At 31.6% G+C, this 14,267-nt stretch overlaps 1 protein-coding gene and 1 pseudogene across 1 annotated transcript; one reads left to right on the top strand and one right to left on the bottom strand.

Annotated features, from left to right (window-relative positions):
* Positions 1 to 2,266: 2,266 nt before the first annotated feature.
* Positions 2,267 to 4,757, top strand: LOC123900880 (annotated as a pseudogene).
* A 7,629-nt stretch (positions 4,758 to 12,386) lies between these two features.
* Positions 12,387 to 14,267, bottom strand: LOC123900864 (transcription factor MYB62-like). Its single transcript, XM_045951539.1, has 3 exons — positions 14,031 to 14,267; positions 13,782 to 13,911; positions 12,387 to 13,336 (listed from the first exon to the last, which is right to left on the bottom strand). The coding sequence occupies exons 1-3, from the start codon at positions 14,230 to 14,232 to the stop codon at positions 12,685 to 12,687; spliced, it is 984 nt and encodes a 327-aa protein (XP_045807495.1). The 5' UTR covers positions 14,233 to 14,267; the 3' UTR covers positions 12,387 to 12,684.

Raw genomic sequence — 14,267 nt, 5'->3', positions numbered from 1 at the left:
TTTATGACTGGTTGACCGTGAACCACTTGATGAAATGATCCATATTAAAATTTAGGCTTAATTGCACATTTGGTCTTTTATCTTTATTTTAGGTTTCAACTTTCAAGTTTTTGGTCCCTGTCTTTTAAAAGTTTCAAATTGATCCTTTATCTTTTCTTTCGTTTAATAAGTTAGTCCCTCCGTCAATTTTTTGACTAACGCCGTTAGATGTGGACAGTGGACACGTGACGAAGGGAAAACACACTACAAGAAATTTGACTTATAGCAACGGCAACTGTCCGTGGGTAAAAATCACAATGCTTCAAAATTGAAACAAAATCAATTCCATTCCATCTCAAATATTCATGATTCTGTTGGGTTCTTGAATAAACATCAAATCTTGAATGCTAAATGGTGTAGCAAGCTCAGCAGTTTTCCACCAATTAAGTTGATCTCTCTTCAAAAACTTGAACTTTCATTTTGTAATAGGCTTAAGAATTTTCCAGAAATATTAGTAAAGATGGAAAACATTGGAAGCATTTCTTTGTTCGATACTTCCATTGAAGAATTGTCTCTGATTCATTTCAAAATCTAGCTGTGCTTTATAATTTAGAACTTCCTGGATTTGGAAAATTGCTAAAGTTACCAAGTAGCATTCACATGATACCAAAACTATCTAGCATTTATCTTGGTGGTTATCATCTATTGCTGATAAACCAAATTCCACGGTGTGCTCAAATGCACAATTTATTTCGCTAAGATATTGAAACTTAACTGATGAATCTCTTCCAATAGCTCTCAAGTGGTTTACTAATTTGTTTGGTGAATAAATATTTGAGATGGAAAAGAAAGTCTTACATAGTCGGACACAAATTTTAGGCACACTTACATAAATTAAAAAAATTAAATTTGTCACATCAATTTATATCACTTTAATTGTTTTATCTTTATTTTTTTTTCTTGATATGAGTGTGCCTAACACTACTTATTTGTATTTGTGCCTATACAAGTATTTTCTTGAGATGTAATGGAATTGATTTGGTTTCAATTTTGAAGCTTTGTGACTTTTACCTACTGAAATTTGCGGTTGTTATAAGTCAAATTTCTTGTAGTGTATTTTTCGTTTGGCACGTGTCTACATCTAACGGTGTTAGTCAAAAAATTGACGGGGGACTAACTTATTAAACGGAAGAAAATATAAGGAGTCAATTTGAAACTTTTAAAAGAAAAAAAGACCAACTTAAAATCTAAAATAAAAATAAAGGGCTAAATATGCGATTAAACTTGTTTTACCTACTTGAAGTTTAGAAATGCAGATGTACTCCCTCGCTATATTGCACTTCACATGAATACGTCATCTTGTAACCTTCCTTACACGTCAGCACACGTCATCTTGCAATGTTCACTTTAGGGTGGACCTATTTTGAAAAGGGTATAATATTACTCCTCTATCTCAAAATAAATACTCCCTCCCTCCTCATAATATATGCAAAAAAAATATTTTCATACTTATTAAGAAAAATAAAATATGATAATTTTAAGGTTGATTTTTTGTGTGTTTGTTAAAATAAGTTTCACGGAAAGATGTAAAAATAGTTTTTATTGATTTTTGATTATGGGGAAAAGAAGAGAGAGAGAGTAAATTAAGTAAAAAAAAATTTGAAAATGATAAAAGTTTTTTTTTTTGCTTATAATTTGGGACATGAAAAAGTGATTTTTTTTTCTTATAATATGGGACGGATGAAGTACCTAGTTGACAACATTTATGTTTGTCAATAGACAATTTTAACCATTAATATATTAAATTATCTATTATTAAAAATATATATTTTAAAAATATTCATCGAAATAAATAAAAGATATATTAAATTATAAATTTAAATCACTAAATTTTAAGTATTTTAAATATTAATTTGACTTATATTTGAATTTAATGGATATGCTCTATCACGGTAAACTAATTTTACACTGAAATCCAATAAAATTTAAATATTTCTCCATGTCATACAATTATAGTGGAGTATAGTGAGATGATTTGACGGAATACATGAGCGGTAGTGATTGACAGTGTAAATTTAGTTTACGGTTTCTCTGTCCATATACATTTTTCTTTAATGCCACCTTCAATTTCTTTCTTAGCCTTTATAAAGTGAGAAAAATGTTCGTATATATAAAGCCTTAAATGTGCCTTTATAAAGTGCTTATATATGTGTCAAAAAAAAAAAAGTGCTTATATAAAGGCTTGAACATGTCCTACAAATCTTAACCTTAAAAATGCCACCTTCAATTTCTTTGATGAACACCAATAGAAAACTATGTCTATAGCTATGTCCACAACTACAAAGAGAGAATTTGGTAACTCTGATGAAGAAAATGAGCTTAGAAGAGGACCATGGACTCTTGAAGAAGATAGTTTACCAATACAATATATAGCTCGTCATGGTGAAGGTCGTTGGAATATGTTAGCCAAAAGTGCAGGTATATATAGATTCTTTTTTGTACCATTAAGGTTAATTAGAGGAATATTAATATATGTTCAATCACACACTATTTAACTTCTTTTTTTTTTTGTTTTTGTTATTTCTATTTTCCATCATTTCAGGATTGAAGAGGACTGGAAAAAGCTGCAGACTTAGATGGTTGAATTACTTGAAACCTGACATTAAGAGAGGGAATCTTTCTCCTCAAGAAAAGTTGTTGATCCTTGAACTTCATTCTAAGTGGGGTAACAGGTAATAATATCTCCATAATATGAATATATATGCATTATTGTACATAATTAACAAACATGCATGGTGTAGTAGAAATGTATTCACGCGGTCAATATATTGATGGTCGTTGAATCGAGATCAGATAGTGTAGAAAACATTTTTTTTTCCTTTCAAACTCTAAAATGCTAAGCTTGAAATCTTGAATGTTTGTTCTTGATCTAACACTCACCCGGAACTTCTTTTTAGTGGGGTCAAAGATTATATATGCTATAAAAAAAATTATACAAAATTACATTAATATATGTATGATTAAATTGTGACCACATATTATCACTAGCATATATATCAAATAGCCACTCAACTATATTTCATCTTTTATACAATTGGATAATTGATTCTTCACACGATTTATCAAAGAGAAGATACTTTTAGTTAGTTGTCACACACAAAATTAAAGGTAACTTCAAAAGTAAATACATTATATTTCATTTTGTTTCTATCAACTTCTTAAAATATTGATAATTTAGTGGGGGCAACACCTGATTTTTAGTAGATATCAAAATAAATTATCCTTACTTTGTTAAACAAACAATTAACTAGCTATGTGGGGACAGGTACCCCGATATGATACACATATATCCGTCCCTGCACTCACCGATATATTGACCATGTGGATGTGTGGGATGATATGACTGCAGACAATCCAAATGATATCTATTGTCAAATATTAATTCTTGAGATTTGTCTATGTAGTTGTGCACAAAAATTATGTGGTTTGCAAAAACATAATTAGTCTTGTGCAATCGCAATGAAATTGAACAAGTTTTTTGTGGTTTATTTGAAAATAGGTGGTCAAAAATTGTTCAGCATCTACCGGGAAGAACAGATAACGAGATCTAGAATTGGAGAACCAGGGTGCAAAAACAAGTGCACCAACTTAACATTGAATCTGATAGCAAGAGATTCCTTGATGCTGTTAAGTGTTTTTGGATGGCAAGATTGCTTCAAAAGATGGAACAGAACACTTCACCAATCTCTGATCATTCTTCTATCACAAACATGAATAATTTTGGGAATTCTTTTGAAGCTTCAACTAGTACTAATAATTCAATCTCAACAAGCTTCAATGTTCCTTCTATATCTCCATCATCTCAAAATTCCTTCATAGATGCTTCAAGTGCAAATCATTTAAATGCTATGTCAACAAGCTTCAATAATCTTTCTTTGGATTTCTTACAGTTTTCACAGCCAAATGTGTTAGAGAACAATGTTTATAACTGTCCAATTCAGGAAAATTACTATATTGATGATACCAATAACTATGACTTGGAAGGTCTAAACTTTGATCCACCATCTTCAATGGAAACTTGTGACTTTTCACATTTTGATTTTCAAACTTCAGGGAGTGGTTGGATGATAGATGATGAGTCCTCATCAGTCGCTATTTTTAAAGTCTTTTTAATATGTTTTAATATCATTTTATTAGTTTAGTGTTTAATTTTGAGTCATTTTAAATAAATTGTAATTATTGGTTTATTGAGTCAATTAAGTGTTTTTCTCTATTAAAATAATATTTTGTGTTGTTTTTATTTTCTTGGTTCAACTTAACATGTTTATGGTTGAGTGCAAAAATTATTAATAGGTGTTTTAGTGTAATGGGTTGGTGTGAATAGAAAACAAACGAATGGATGACCCAAGAAAATGCAACGTGGTCTTATCCCAAAGTGGCCCAAGAAGTTACATGAGGATTCATTGCATATGGCATATAAGAAAAGAGCTGGCACTGTTCAAAGGGAGGAGATCACGCCCAGGAGGAGCAACACATCACGTACAACAACAACAACACGCTACAGGACGAGGAAGTTGAAGCAGAGGAAGAAGGAAATTGAAGGAACGGCTACAAGCACATACGATTGGTTTCAATTTCTTCCTTTGTTGATTGATTTCTATTTTACTATGTGTACCTAAATTCTTGATTGGTCCTTAGGGAATTCTAATTTCAATTTATCTTGAATCATGTGATTATCATTTGATATGATCAATGAATTACGAAGTTAGTTTCTTTGATTATTCCTTGTACTTAGTGCTTTGTATGAATTTGCGACTTATATGATGATTTCAATGATTTGTTTTACTATGACAATAGGAATAAATCATCGATCTAGGAATAATTGATCAATTAGCTTTCACTTAAGACATTTCGGATTGTTAATTGAGATTAACGGATTAAAGTTTATATTCCTCAATTGATCATAGATTACCTAAGACATTAGGAATTGATGATCAAGGGAGAGGATTATGTTACCAAGATATTGGGCATAATCACTTGAAATTTAATCTAATCATGAAACTAAATTGAGTAATTTGTAATCATACATGAAATTACCAAGAGAAATAGTAATTAGATGAACCAAAAGGATCAATCGCTTTTCTTTTATTCAATTTGAATTCTAAGTCATTTTTTTAAGTTTATGATAAAAATCCAAACCAAGTTAAACTCCCCCATTTGCATTTTAATTATTAATCCTAAATTAATTTAATTGTTTTGTCGAGATTGAAACAATCCCTGTGGATATGAACTTTGATTTTATTACTTGACGACTATTTAGTACACTTGCTAAATTTTTATCAATAGACAACATGGCTAATAATACTTTGTGGAACATACATGGATGCTATGTGATAGTGTACCAGAAAATATCACTAGTAATTAATGATAATATAGTTATAAAGATTCTATAGGTATACTGAATACTGATTCTAATTGACTAAAATAGTCTCACTGATAGAGAATAGTTATTAAGAATAGTCTCACCGATAGAGATTAGATTAGTTTAGTATAAAGATTCTATTAGTATACTGGTTCCATGGTTCTCTTCTAAGCTCATTTTCTTCATTAGTGTTACCAAATTCTCTCTTTGTAGTTGTGGACATAGCTATAGACATAGTTCTATTGGTGTTCATCAAAGAAATTGAAGGTGGCATTTAAGGTTAAGATTTGTAGGATATGTTCAAGCCTTTATAATATGCTCCTTGTTGGAATTTTACTGCATGGGTTTGGTAGACTAGGGTGCTATACGTTAGCACCTAGCTAGAATATTACTCCCTCCGCCTTAAAAAATTGTCTTTTAAGACAATCTTGGATATGCTCTGATATCACGGTTGGGTTTTCACGAGGGGGCAGCCGGGGAATCATCCACATTACGGCGGTACAAGTGAAGTGTAGGATGAAGAAAGCTTCCGCTTGAGGGGAAACATATCCAAGAATTGATGGACTCACATCTGAGGGGGAGATTGTTGTGACAAGTGTGAGTGGTTAAGTCTCACATTGCTTAGAAAAGTGGAGGTTGAACACTTTATAAGTGAGATGACCCATAAAACTAACACCTTAAAGTTTTGGGGAAGAGTGTGGTGTCCAACTTACTTGTAGAGTTATTATTGAACTCAAGGTAGATGATCCTCCGGCTGCCCCTTGTGATGACCCAACACAATTGTACTAAATTTTAGTGAATAAATTTGAGAAAATGTTTAAATTTTCATCATCAATCTTATTTTATAGTAAATTCATCTGAAATATGCAAACCTCTTCTACCATTATTGTTTTTTATGCAAAAAATTGCTATTTAATTTTTCGATAAAATGTGTTTTTGGTCCCTATAAAATTAGTGAATTTGGGTTTTAGTTCTTGTAAAAAAAAAATATTCCATTTTGCCCATGTGGTTTTAGTCTTTAATGTGGCCATGTCACACAAAAACGGTGACGTGGCCAAAATCTGCTGATTGAGCTACTGCCATGTGTCCAGATTACAGGGATTACATTCTAGATGATTTGCGAAAGAATACAGACCAATATTACATATACCGTTATGAAAGAGAATCAACTGCAAACTAAGTCTAAACGACACAGACACTGTTATGAAAAAGAACTAAACAACAGTGTTATAATGGAGAAAGAATACGGGATCAATATTTTATTTACCAATTGATTTATTAATTTTCATTTAATACCAAAGCTATGAGATTAATTAAATGGTCGATAATTAGCAGCAGAGACAGTAGCAGAGGATACTGCTGCTGAGGATCCAATTCCGTCATTTGATCCATATAGCAAGTCCCGCTTAGTGGGAAAAATCTTGATAATTGTTGCATTTTCATGGATGAACTGGAAGTAAACGCAAATTGCTGGAATTGAGGTGCTAATTAGAGTACATTAGTTTATAATTATTTAAGACCATACTGTCAAATATGGGTACATCTGTTACGAACAAGGACAACTATCATGGCAGGAAGAGCAAAATAAAATAAAAAAAGCAGAAATCTAAATTTGTTCACATAGTTTTAGTTAGTTTTCCCGATGACAACTTGATCATTACTAGAATAAATAATCACCTAGATTGAGATTCCTCGCAAGCAACAATGAAAGCACCTAAATTGTATCACTTGGTTCTCAATACTCATTATAGAAACTCTTCAAGAGTTATTTCTTTTCACCAAAAGATATAGATTTCTCTATATATAGAGGTAGAAAATACATAATCAGAAAATCATGAGTTTCGCGAGTCCAAAATTCTGTCTAAATTATTTATAAGTTATTTCTTCTTTTATCTGGTGCATAAGAGTCATTGAAGGAACTTTGTTCTGCAAACTACTATTGATCGATATGCTTGATATGAGTATGCAATTCATATCATGGTTTTCAAACTATCTGAAGGGGATTCACCGGTTATCCCATTTGCATCCGGTTTGCATAAATTGGTGTGGGCGAATCGAACCTAAAACTTAGTGTGTTCACACACGCTTTAGAATTTATGTGTAACAATTATCATTTTCTTTTTCATCTTCTTATTTAAAGTATTTGCAGCAAACTCCCAACAAATATTCTCACAGTACATTAACAAACCGTGCTTCGAGTAAGCTAGCATCATGCGATGCCATTTATTCTAGAAACCTGCAAAGAATTTGGAGTCACGGTTCAAAAGGAAATTGTGAAGGCTTGGAGGTATGTAATCAGCCAGAGAAGCTGGAAAATCAGGCATCCGCGAGCTACGCAGAGATGCAACGTGTTTCCACCAGGATCCATGCTCATCTCATGCCGACGAGTAATGACCATTTGCGGAGGTGCTTATCGCCAAGGGATAGCGTGATATGGATCCACTCATCGACCACAGAGCCAACGGTGGTAACGGTGACGGTAATGAGACTTCCGTAAAAGTTAACACTGACGTTGCTGTGGTCGGAAAAGTCCTCCTGACAGTGGAAAGACAGTGACGTTGCAAGATGTAACCTCGTAAGGGACATTTTATACTTGTGGGTAGCAATGCAACTACCAATCAAATTAACAAGATCATCACTGAGCATATGCAAGAGAAAGTAAAAAAATTAGGATCCCACTTCAATTCAAGTGAGTCTCATATTCTTCTCCAAAAGGAGTTTGGTCTAGTCACGCTTTGCCTACATTGAGCGATGTTGATTTTGATTGAAAGTACGTAAGAGAATTATATCAATCCATATTCCAATCTAATCTTCTTCTATGTCTTGCCTTTCAAATGTTCCAATTCACATGAATTAGCTATTAGCACATGCAATTATGTCACATATGCCACCCTTTAATTGGATTGATCTGCCAGCTTATCCACCTGACACATCATCACATATTAATGTACAGTACCAATATATTTTGCTATTCAATAAAAAAACAAAAATAAAATTAATTAACAAATCGTTAGTTGGTTCAGTGGTAATTGACGCTTAATTTGATAGGAAAAACCACAATTTGATCACGTAACTGCGATCTGAAGAGGGCTGAAATCACTTGAAGACAGAACTGAAACCGGAACTAGATTAAACTGGTGGTGAAAGAAAAAAAAGTAAAATAAAAGTAATTAATAATAATAACAACTATATATTGGTCCCGTAAATTTAGCTAAGCAGAGACATCACATTATTATATGCATGACCATGGTTCGAATTTCAGACATTTCAATTATTAAAATAATAATAATAATATTAAAAATAAAGCAAAATAAATGAGAATGATGCTGTAGACTTATCAAGAGGCCTCCAAAATAAGCACGTTTTGGAAAGAATCATGAACAAGTAAGTTGGGACAGTTGGCGAAATTTACTACATGAGGAAAATAAGTCACTTATTTCTTTGTGATCAATATACTGTTTTTGACCGTGCTCTATATTTTCTTACAAAGACTTTGAAAAAATGCACAATAAGCTGAATGCAACAGATGTGTAGTTGAATGATATGGGGGATGTTTCTTTACTTTATTTGGTTCATTCATAGAACACAAAATAATAATATTAATAATGAACTTAAGCATATACAGCAAACAACAAAAAGCAGTCTCTTTCTATGGTTCAACATTGAAATAGTCACGCCATTCAAATTATTTTTTTATAAGCGAAAAAAAAATTGGTTTGCACTAAGGATCAAATCTAGGATTCTTCACTTATTCATTTTAATGAATAAATTTTTAGCAATTATTATAGAGCACTTGAAGAAGAAAAAAATTAACACCGAAGATAATCTTAGTTATAAATTTGTGATTCGTCAACGGCTCTGATTTACACAATATTAAAGCTTATAAAAAAAAAAACGGCTCTTATTTACGTGATACAAATTTAACAAATTAACACAATATTAAAGCTATGTCATTTTTTTTTATCTATCGGATAATCAATAACAATTACTTAATATCAGATCAATGCGTTAATTGTGTTAAATCCAAATCCAAATATACGTTGCTTTCATATCAGAATGAATACTTTTGTATATTCAATCACTATCAAACCATCATGCGCATGAGTTGAAAGCCTATTAACTAGTTTTCCAAGGCCTCAACTACTAGATGGGACTCCCCTACTAGATGCATCTACGTAATAAGTGACACAAATCATAAGCTTTACTTCATTGACTTGTTAACTTGGTGGCACACCCTAGCCGTTAATTTAGCAAGGGATAAGGTTTTACGGGTAAGATTACTGTTTTTAAAGTCACATAATCAGTCTTGGTTGATTTGATCAGTCAAACTAAACCTCTCACAATTGTAAATCAGTAATTAATATGTTACTGTTTCATTCAATTATCTTTGGCATAATTCCATTAATCATTGAACTTTTGAATGTGCTCCCTATTTCAATCAATGTGACATGCTTATATTAATATTATAGTATGTATACTACTATGCTTGCTTTTTTTTAAGTGTATTAATTTGATTTTTTTTTATGATAGACAAAATGATAACAACCATTAAAAATTCGTATATAAATGAAAGAGTTTTGGTTCAAACTCCAATCATGACATCTTCTTTAACAATTTTGACATTTTTACTATAAGGCGAAAATTATATTAATATAATATATTCAAAGCACAAGAATTGTTAAGAGGAATCAATTTATAAATGTACATTTAAAAGGTTTTACAATGATTTAAAGATTATACAATGATACTAATAATTTACAAATATAGACACGGCACAATCGCTATTGCAGCCACAAGAATTTTTAAAATTTGGTTTGTGTCTGGTTCAACTCTTGCAAAAACTAATTTATAAAGTATGTATTAACCTCACTTTAAAAATGCAAGTTCATACCAAATTTTATTTAATATGAGCTTTTTAACATCACACTATTCCGTCATTGTTTCTCTTGAGCTTTTCGAGAATACCAGGGTTGTGGTTTGACTTGTGGGAGAGCGAGAGTGAATCATGGTATTGGATCGATTATAGAATGTGGGAACTCACATTTAGGGGATTTTTTTAATGGCTATTTGGGAGAGATATTGAGTTATTTTAATAGCTATTAGTTCGTTGTTACTTTTGACGCTTCCTTTGACTCTCCAACAAGAACTATACATCTAGAGTGTGACTTGATAGTGATGACTAATTTCAGGTGACCCAAAAGACCTTTAGATAAACTCTGATAACATCTTAGATATTTGAGTTGAATCAAATTCAACCTTACGAAATCAATTTGTAAAATATAAATTGTCTAAACTTATAAACGTATGTTCAAATTATAACTTATCCAAGGTAAGATTCGCACACTTCAAGTAATACTCCCAAAACACCCAAATAGGATTAAAACACTTTAGATTTTATTCAAAATCAAAGCTTTTGACCTTCGCTCTAAGCTTAACACCAAAATTGTAATTTTATGCAATCAAGAACATGACTAAACAATGCATTCCTTTTGAAGAAAACATATTAATATATTATTGTGTTCTTTCCAAATCGTCTGGACACAAGCCAGTCAAACAACATGAAATCTTTCTCAGAAGACCTTATTACGTGAGACAAATTAAAACACTATTTGATAATGCATTATTGCTAATACTCAACCAACCTGAAATAGAAATCCATACACTTTGAAACAATAGACAAATCATATAAAAAATATTGAGATGATTCAACAAGTCCGCAATCTCTTTTACGGGTCTCTGATTGTCTTGTGCAGAGATCTGATTATTATTAAAAAAAACAAGTCCACAACCTCCTAAGAACAAAAGAGAGTCCAAAAAAAAATGATACTTTTTAGTTGGATAATAAGACCAGAAAACTTTTCTCTCATTTGTGAAAAAAATAGTAATTGCATAAATATTAGTATCATTGATGTTAAACTATATGTGTAAAGATAAAAGATACGTTTTCTTCAAAAACAAAAAGATAAAAGATACCTTATGGTAGCAAGTAAATGAAGTAATACATGAATTAATATTTACTCCTAATACACCCCACCCCACCCCACCCCACCCCACATGCTGTGGAAGCCTAGAAGGTTTTTTCAATGAAGGAATTTATGAATCTATTAAAAGAAGTTGTGATAGAAAAGTTCAAATTCCTTGTGATATTGAGCACATGCGAATAAAATATAGCAAAGAATATTTGTTGGTCAATTTCTTCATTGTCAAGCTATGAAAAATATGCCATCACTGAAAAATAGTACAAGCTTGAGAGTTGGGATGCAATCTTAATTTTCTCTCCTTATGATTGCAACAGGAGACAAGAAGGCTGCTAGACAGGAAACCAAGATATGCCAAGTATATATACAACTAAGTTGCGAGTTTAAATTCAACTATCGTCATAATGATCTCATTGTGTACAATGGTACTCCATTAATTCAGTAATATTTGAATCATCCGATCAAGATCAAAATGTTTATATTTGCTAATTTTAAAATTTTAATTAAAAATTTAAAATACCAAATTTAAATTCTGAACGATCAAGATATAACTCACTACATGTATAGTCACCAAATTATGACCCCACAACTTAGATTAAATTTTATGTTATTCAACATTTTATACAATTCTTCTAAGTTTTCAAGAAGCAAAATGATGAGCTTGTACGTATATAGGGAATATATCAGTTTCATGAATTAACCTTAACCACTACTTATTGGAAGTGCTTGTACTTGGAAACATGAATACTAGTGTTCTTCATTATCTTATATGGATGCATTACTTATTAAGTGTCACTTCATAAAAAAGATGTGGCTCCACTTTATTGATTGTCTCACTTCTAACAAAATTTCTTTGATAATTTTTTAATATACTAATCTTTATTTAATTTAGCTTTCAATTGGGGGGTTCCAACTTCCAACTGGATAATTCCTCTTTTATATAAAACAGATATATCAACAAAACAAAAAAGAGAAAGGAGAGGAAAGAAAATATCATGTAAAAAGTACACTTTTAACAACCAAGATATATTCTCTTAATCAAATTATTACAGCTTTTCCATAACATAATATGAACAGGCAACATTAATATCCTATCTTCCATTTATATGTAAGTATGCTATAATTCATAAAAAAAGAAAAAAGGAAATATAAGTATATATGCTAGTTTAGAACTCATAATAAATCTTATACTAAACTAATCTCTATCAGTGAGACTATTTTAGTCAATTAGAATCAGTATACCTATAGAATCTTCATAACTATATATTTATCATTAATTATTAGTGATATTTTTTGGTACACTTGTCACATAGCATCCATGTTCCACAAAGTACTATTAGCCATGTTGTCTAACATCCAACCACTCCCTGAAGTTTGAAAATCAAACTGTGAAAAGTCACAAGTTTCCATTGAAGAAGGTGGATCAAAGTATAGACCTTCAAAGCCATAGTTATTGGTATCATCAATAGAGTAATTTTCCTGAATCGGACAGTTATAAACATTGTTGTCTAACACATTTGGAGCACTTTTCGAGTTTTCGGAAATTTCAAGTGGCTGTGAAAATTGCAAGAAATCCAAAGAAGGATTGTTGTTGGTGCTGGACATGGTACTCAAATGATTTGCACTTGAAGCATCTATGAAGGAATTTTGAGATGATGGAGATATAGAAGGAACATTGAAGCTTGTTGAGATTGAATTATTAGTACTAGTTGAAGCTTCAAAAGAATTCCCAAAATTATTCATGTTTGTGATAGAAGAATGATCAGAGATTGGTGAAGTGTTCTGTTCCATCTTTTGAAGCAATCTTGGCATCCAAAAACACTTAACAGCATCAAGGAATCTCTTGCTACCAGATTCAATGTTAAGTTGGCGCGCTTGTTTTTGCACCCTTGTTCTCCAGTAATTCTTTATCTCGTTATCTGTTCTTCCTGGTAGATGCTGAGCAATTTTTGACCACCTTTTTCAAATAAACCACAAAAAATGTGTTAGTTTCATTGCGGTTGCATAAGGCTAATTATGTGTTTCCAAACTACATAATCTCTGTGTGCAATTACAGAGACGAATCTCATGAATTAATTCATATCTATTGAATGAGTTAATATTTGTCAATAGATATCATTTGGATTGTCTGCAATCATAAATCTCACACATTCACGCAGTCACCACATCGGTGAGCGTTAGATCAAGATCATATATTCGAGATTTCAAGCTTAGCATTTTAGAGTTTGAAAAATAATGTCTTCTACACCGAATGATCTCGATTCGACAACCATCGATATATTAACCGTGTGGATGTGTGGATTGATGACTGCGGAAAATCCAATTAATACATTTCTACTAAACCACGTTGGTTAATTATGAAGAATAATACATATATATTGATATTATGGAGATATTATTACCTGTTACCCCACTTAGAATGAAGTTCAAGGATCAACAATTGTTCTTGAGGAGAAAGATTCCCTCTCTTAATGTCAGGTTTCAAGTAATTCAACCATCTAAGTCTGCAGCTTTTTCCAGTCCTCTTCAATCCTGAAATGATGGAAAATAGAAATAACAAAAAAAAAAAAAAAATTAAATAGTGTGTGATTGAACATATATTAATATTCCTCTAATTAACCTTAATGGTACAAAAAAGAATCTATATATACCTGCACTTTTGGCTAACATATTCCAACGACCTTCACCATGACGAGCAATATATTGTATTAGTAAACTATCTTCTTCAAGAGTCCATGGTCCTCTTCTAAGCTCATTTTCTTCATTAGAGTTACCAAATTCTCTCTTTGTAGTTGTGGACATAGCTATAGACATAGTTCTATTGGTGTTCATCAAAGAAATTGAAGGTGGCATTTAATAAGGTTAAGACTAGTAGGACATGTTCAAGC

This window comes from Trifolium pratense, linkage group LG1 (genome assembly GCF_020283565.1).
Source record: "Trifolium pratense cultivar HEN17-A07 linkage group LG1, ARS_RC_1.1, whole genome shotgun sequence".
Classification (NCBI taxonomy): domain Eukaryota; kingdom Viridiplantae; phylum Streptophyta; class Magnoliopsida; order Fabales; family Fabaceae; genus Trifolium; species Trifolium pratense.
The sequence above is the reverse complement of the archived record's forward strand: the minus strand, read 5'-3'. Positions and strand labels throughout refer to the sequence as shown.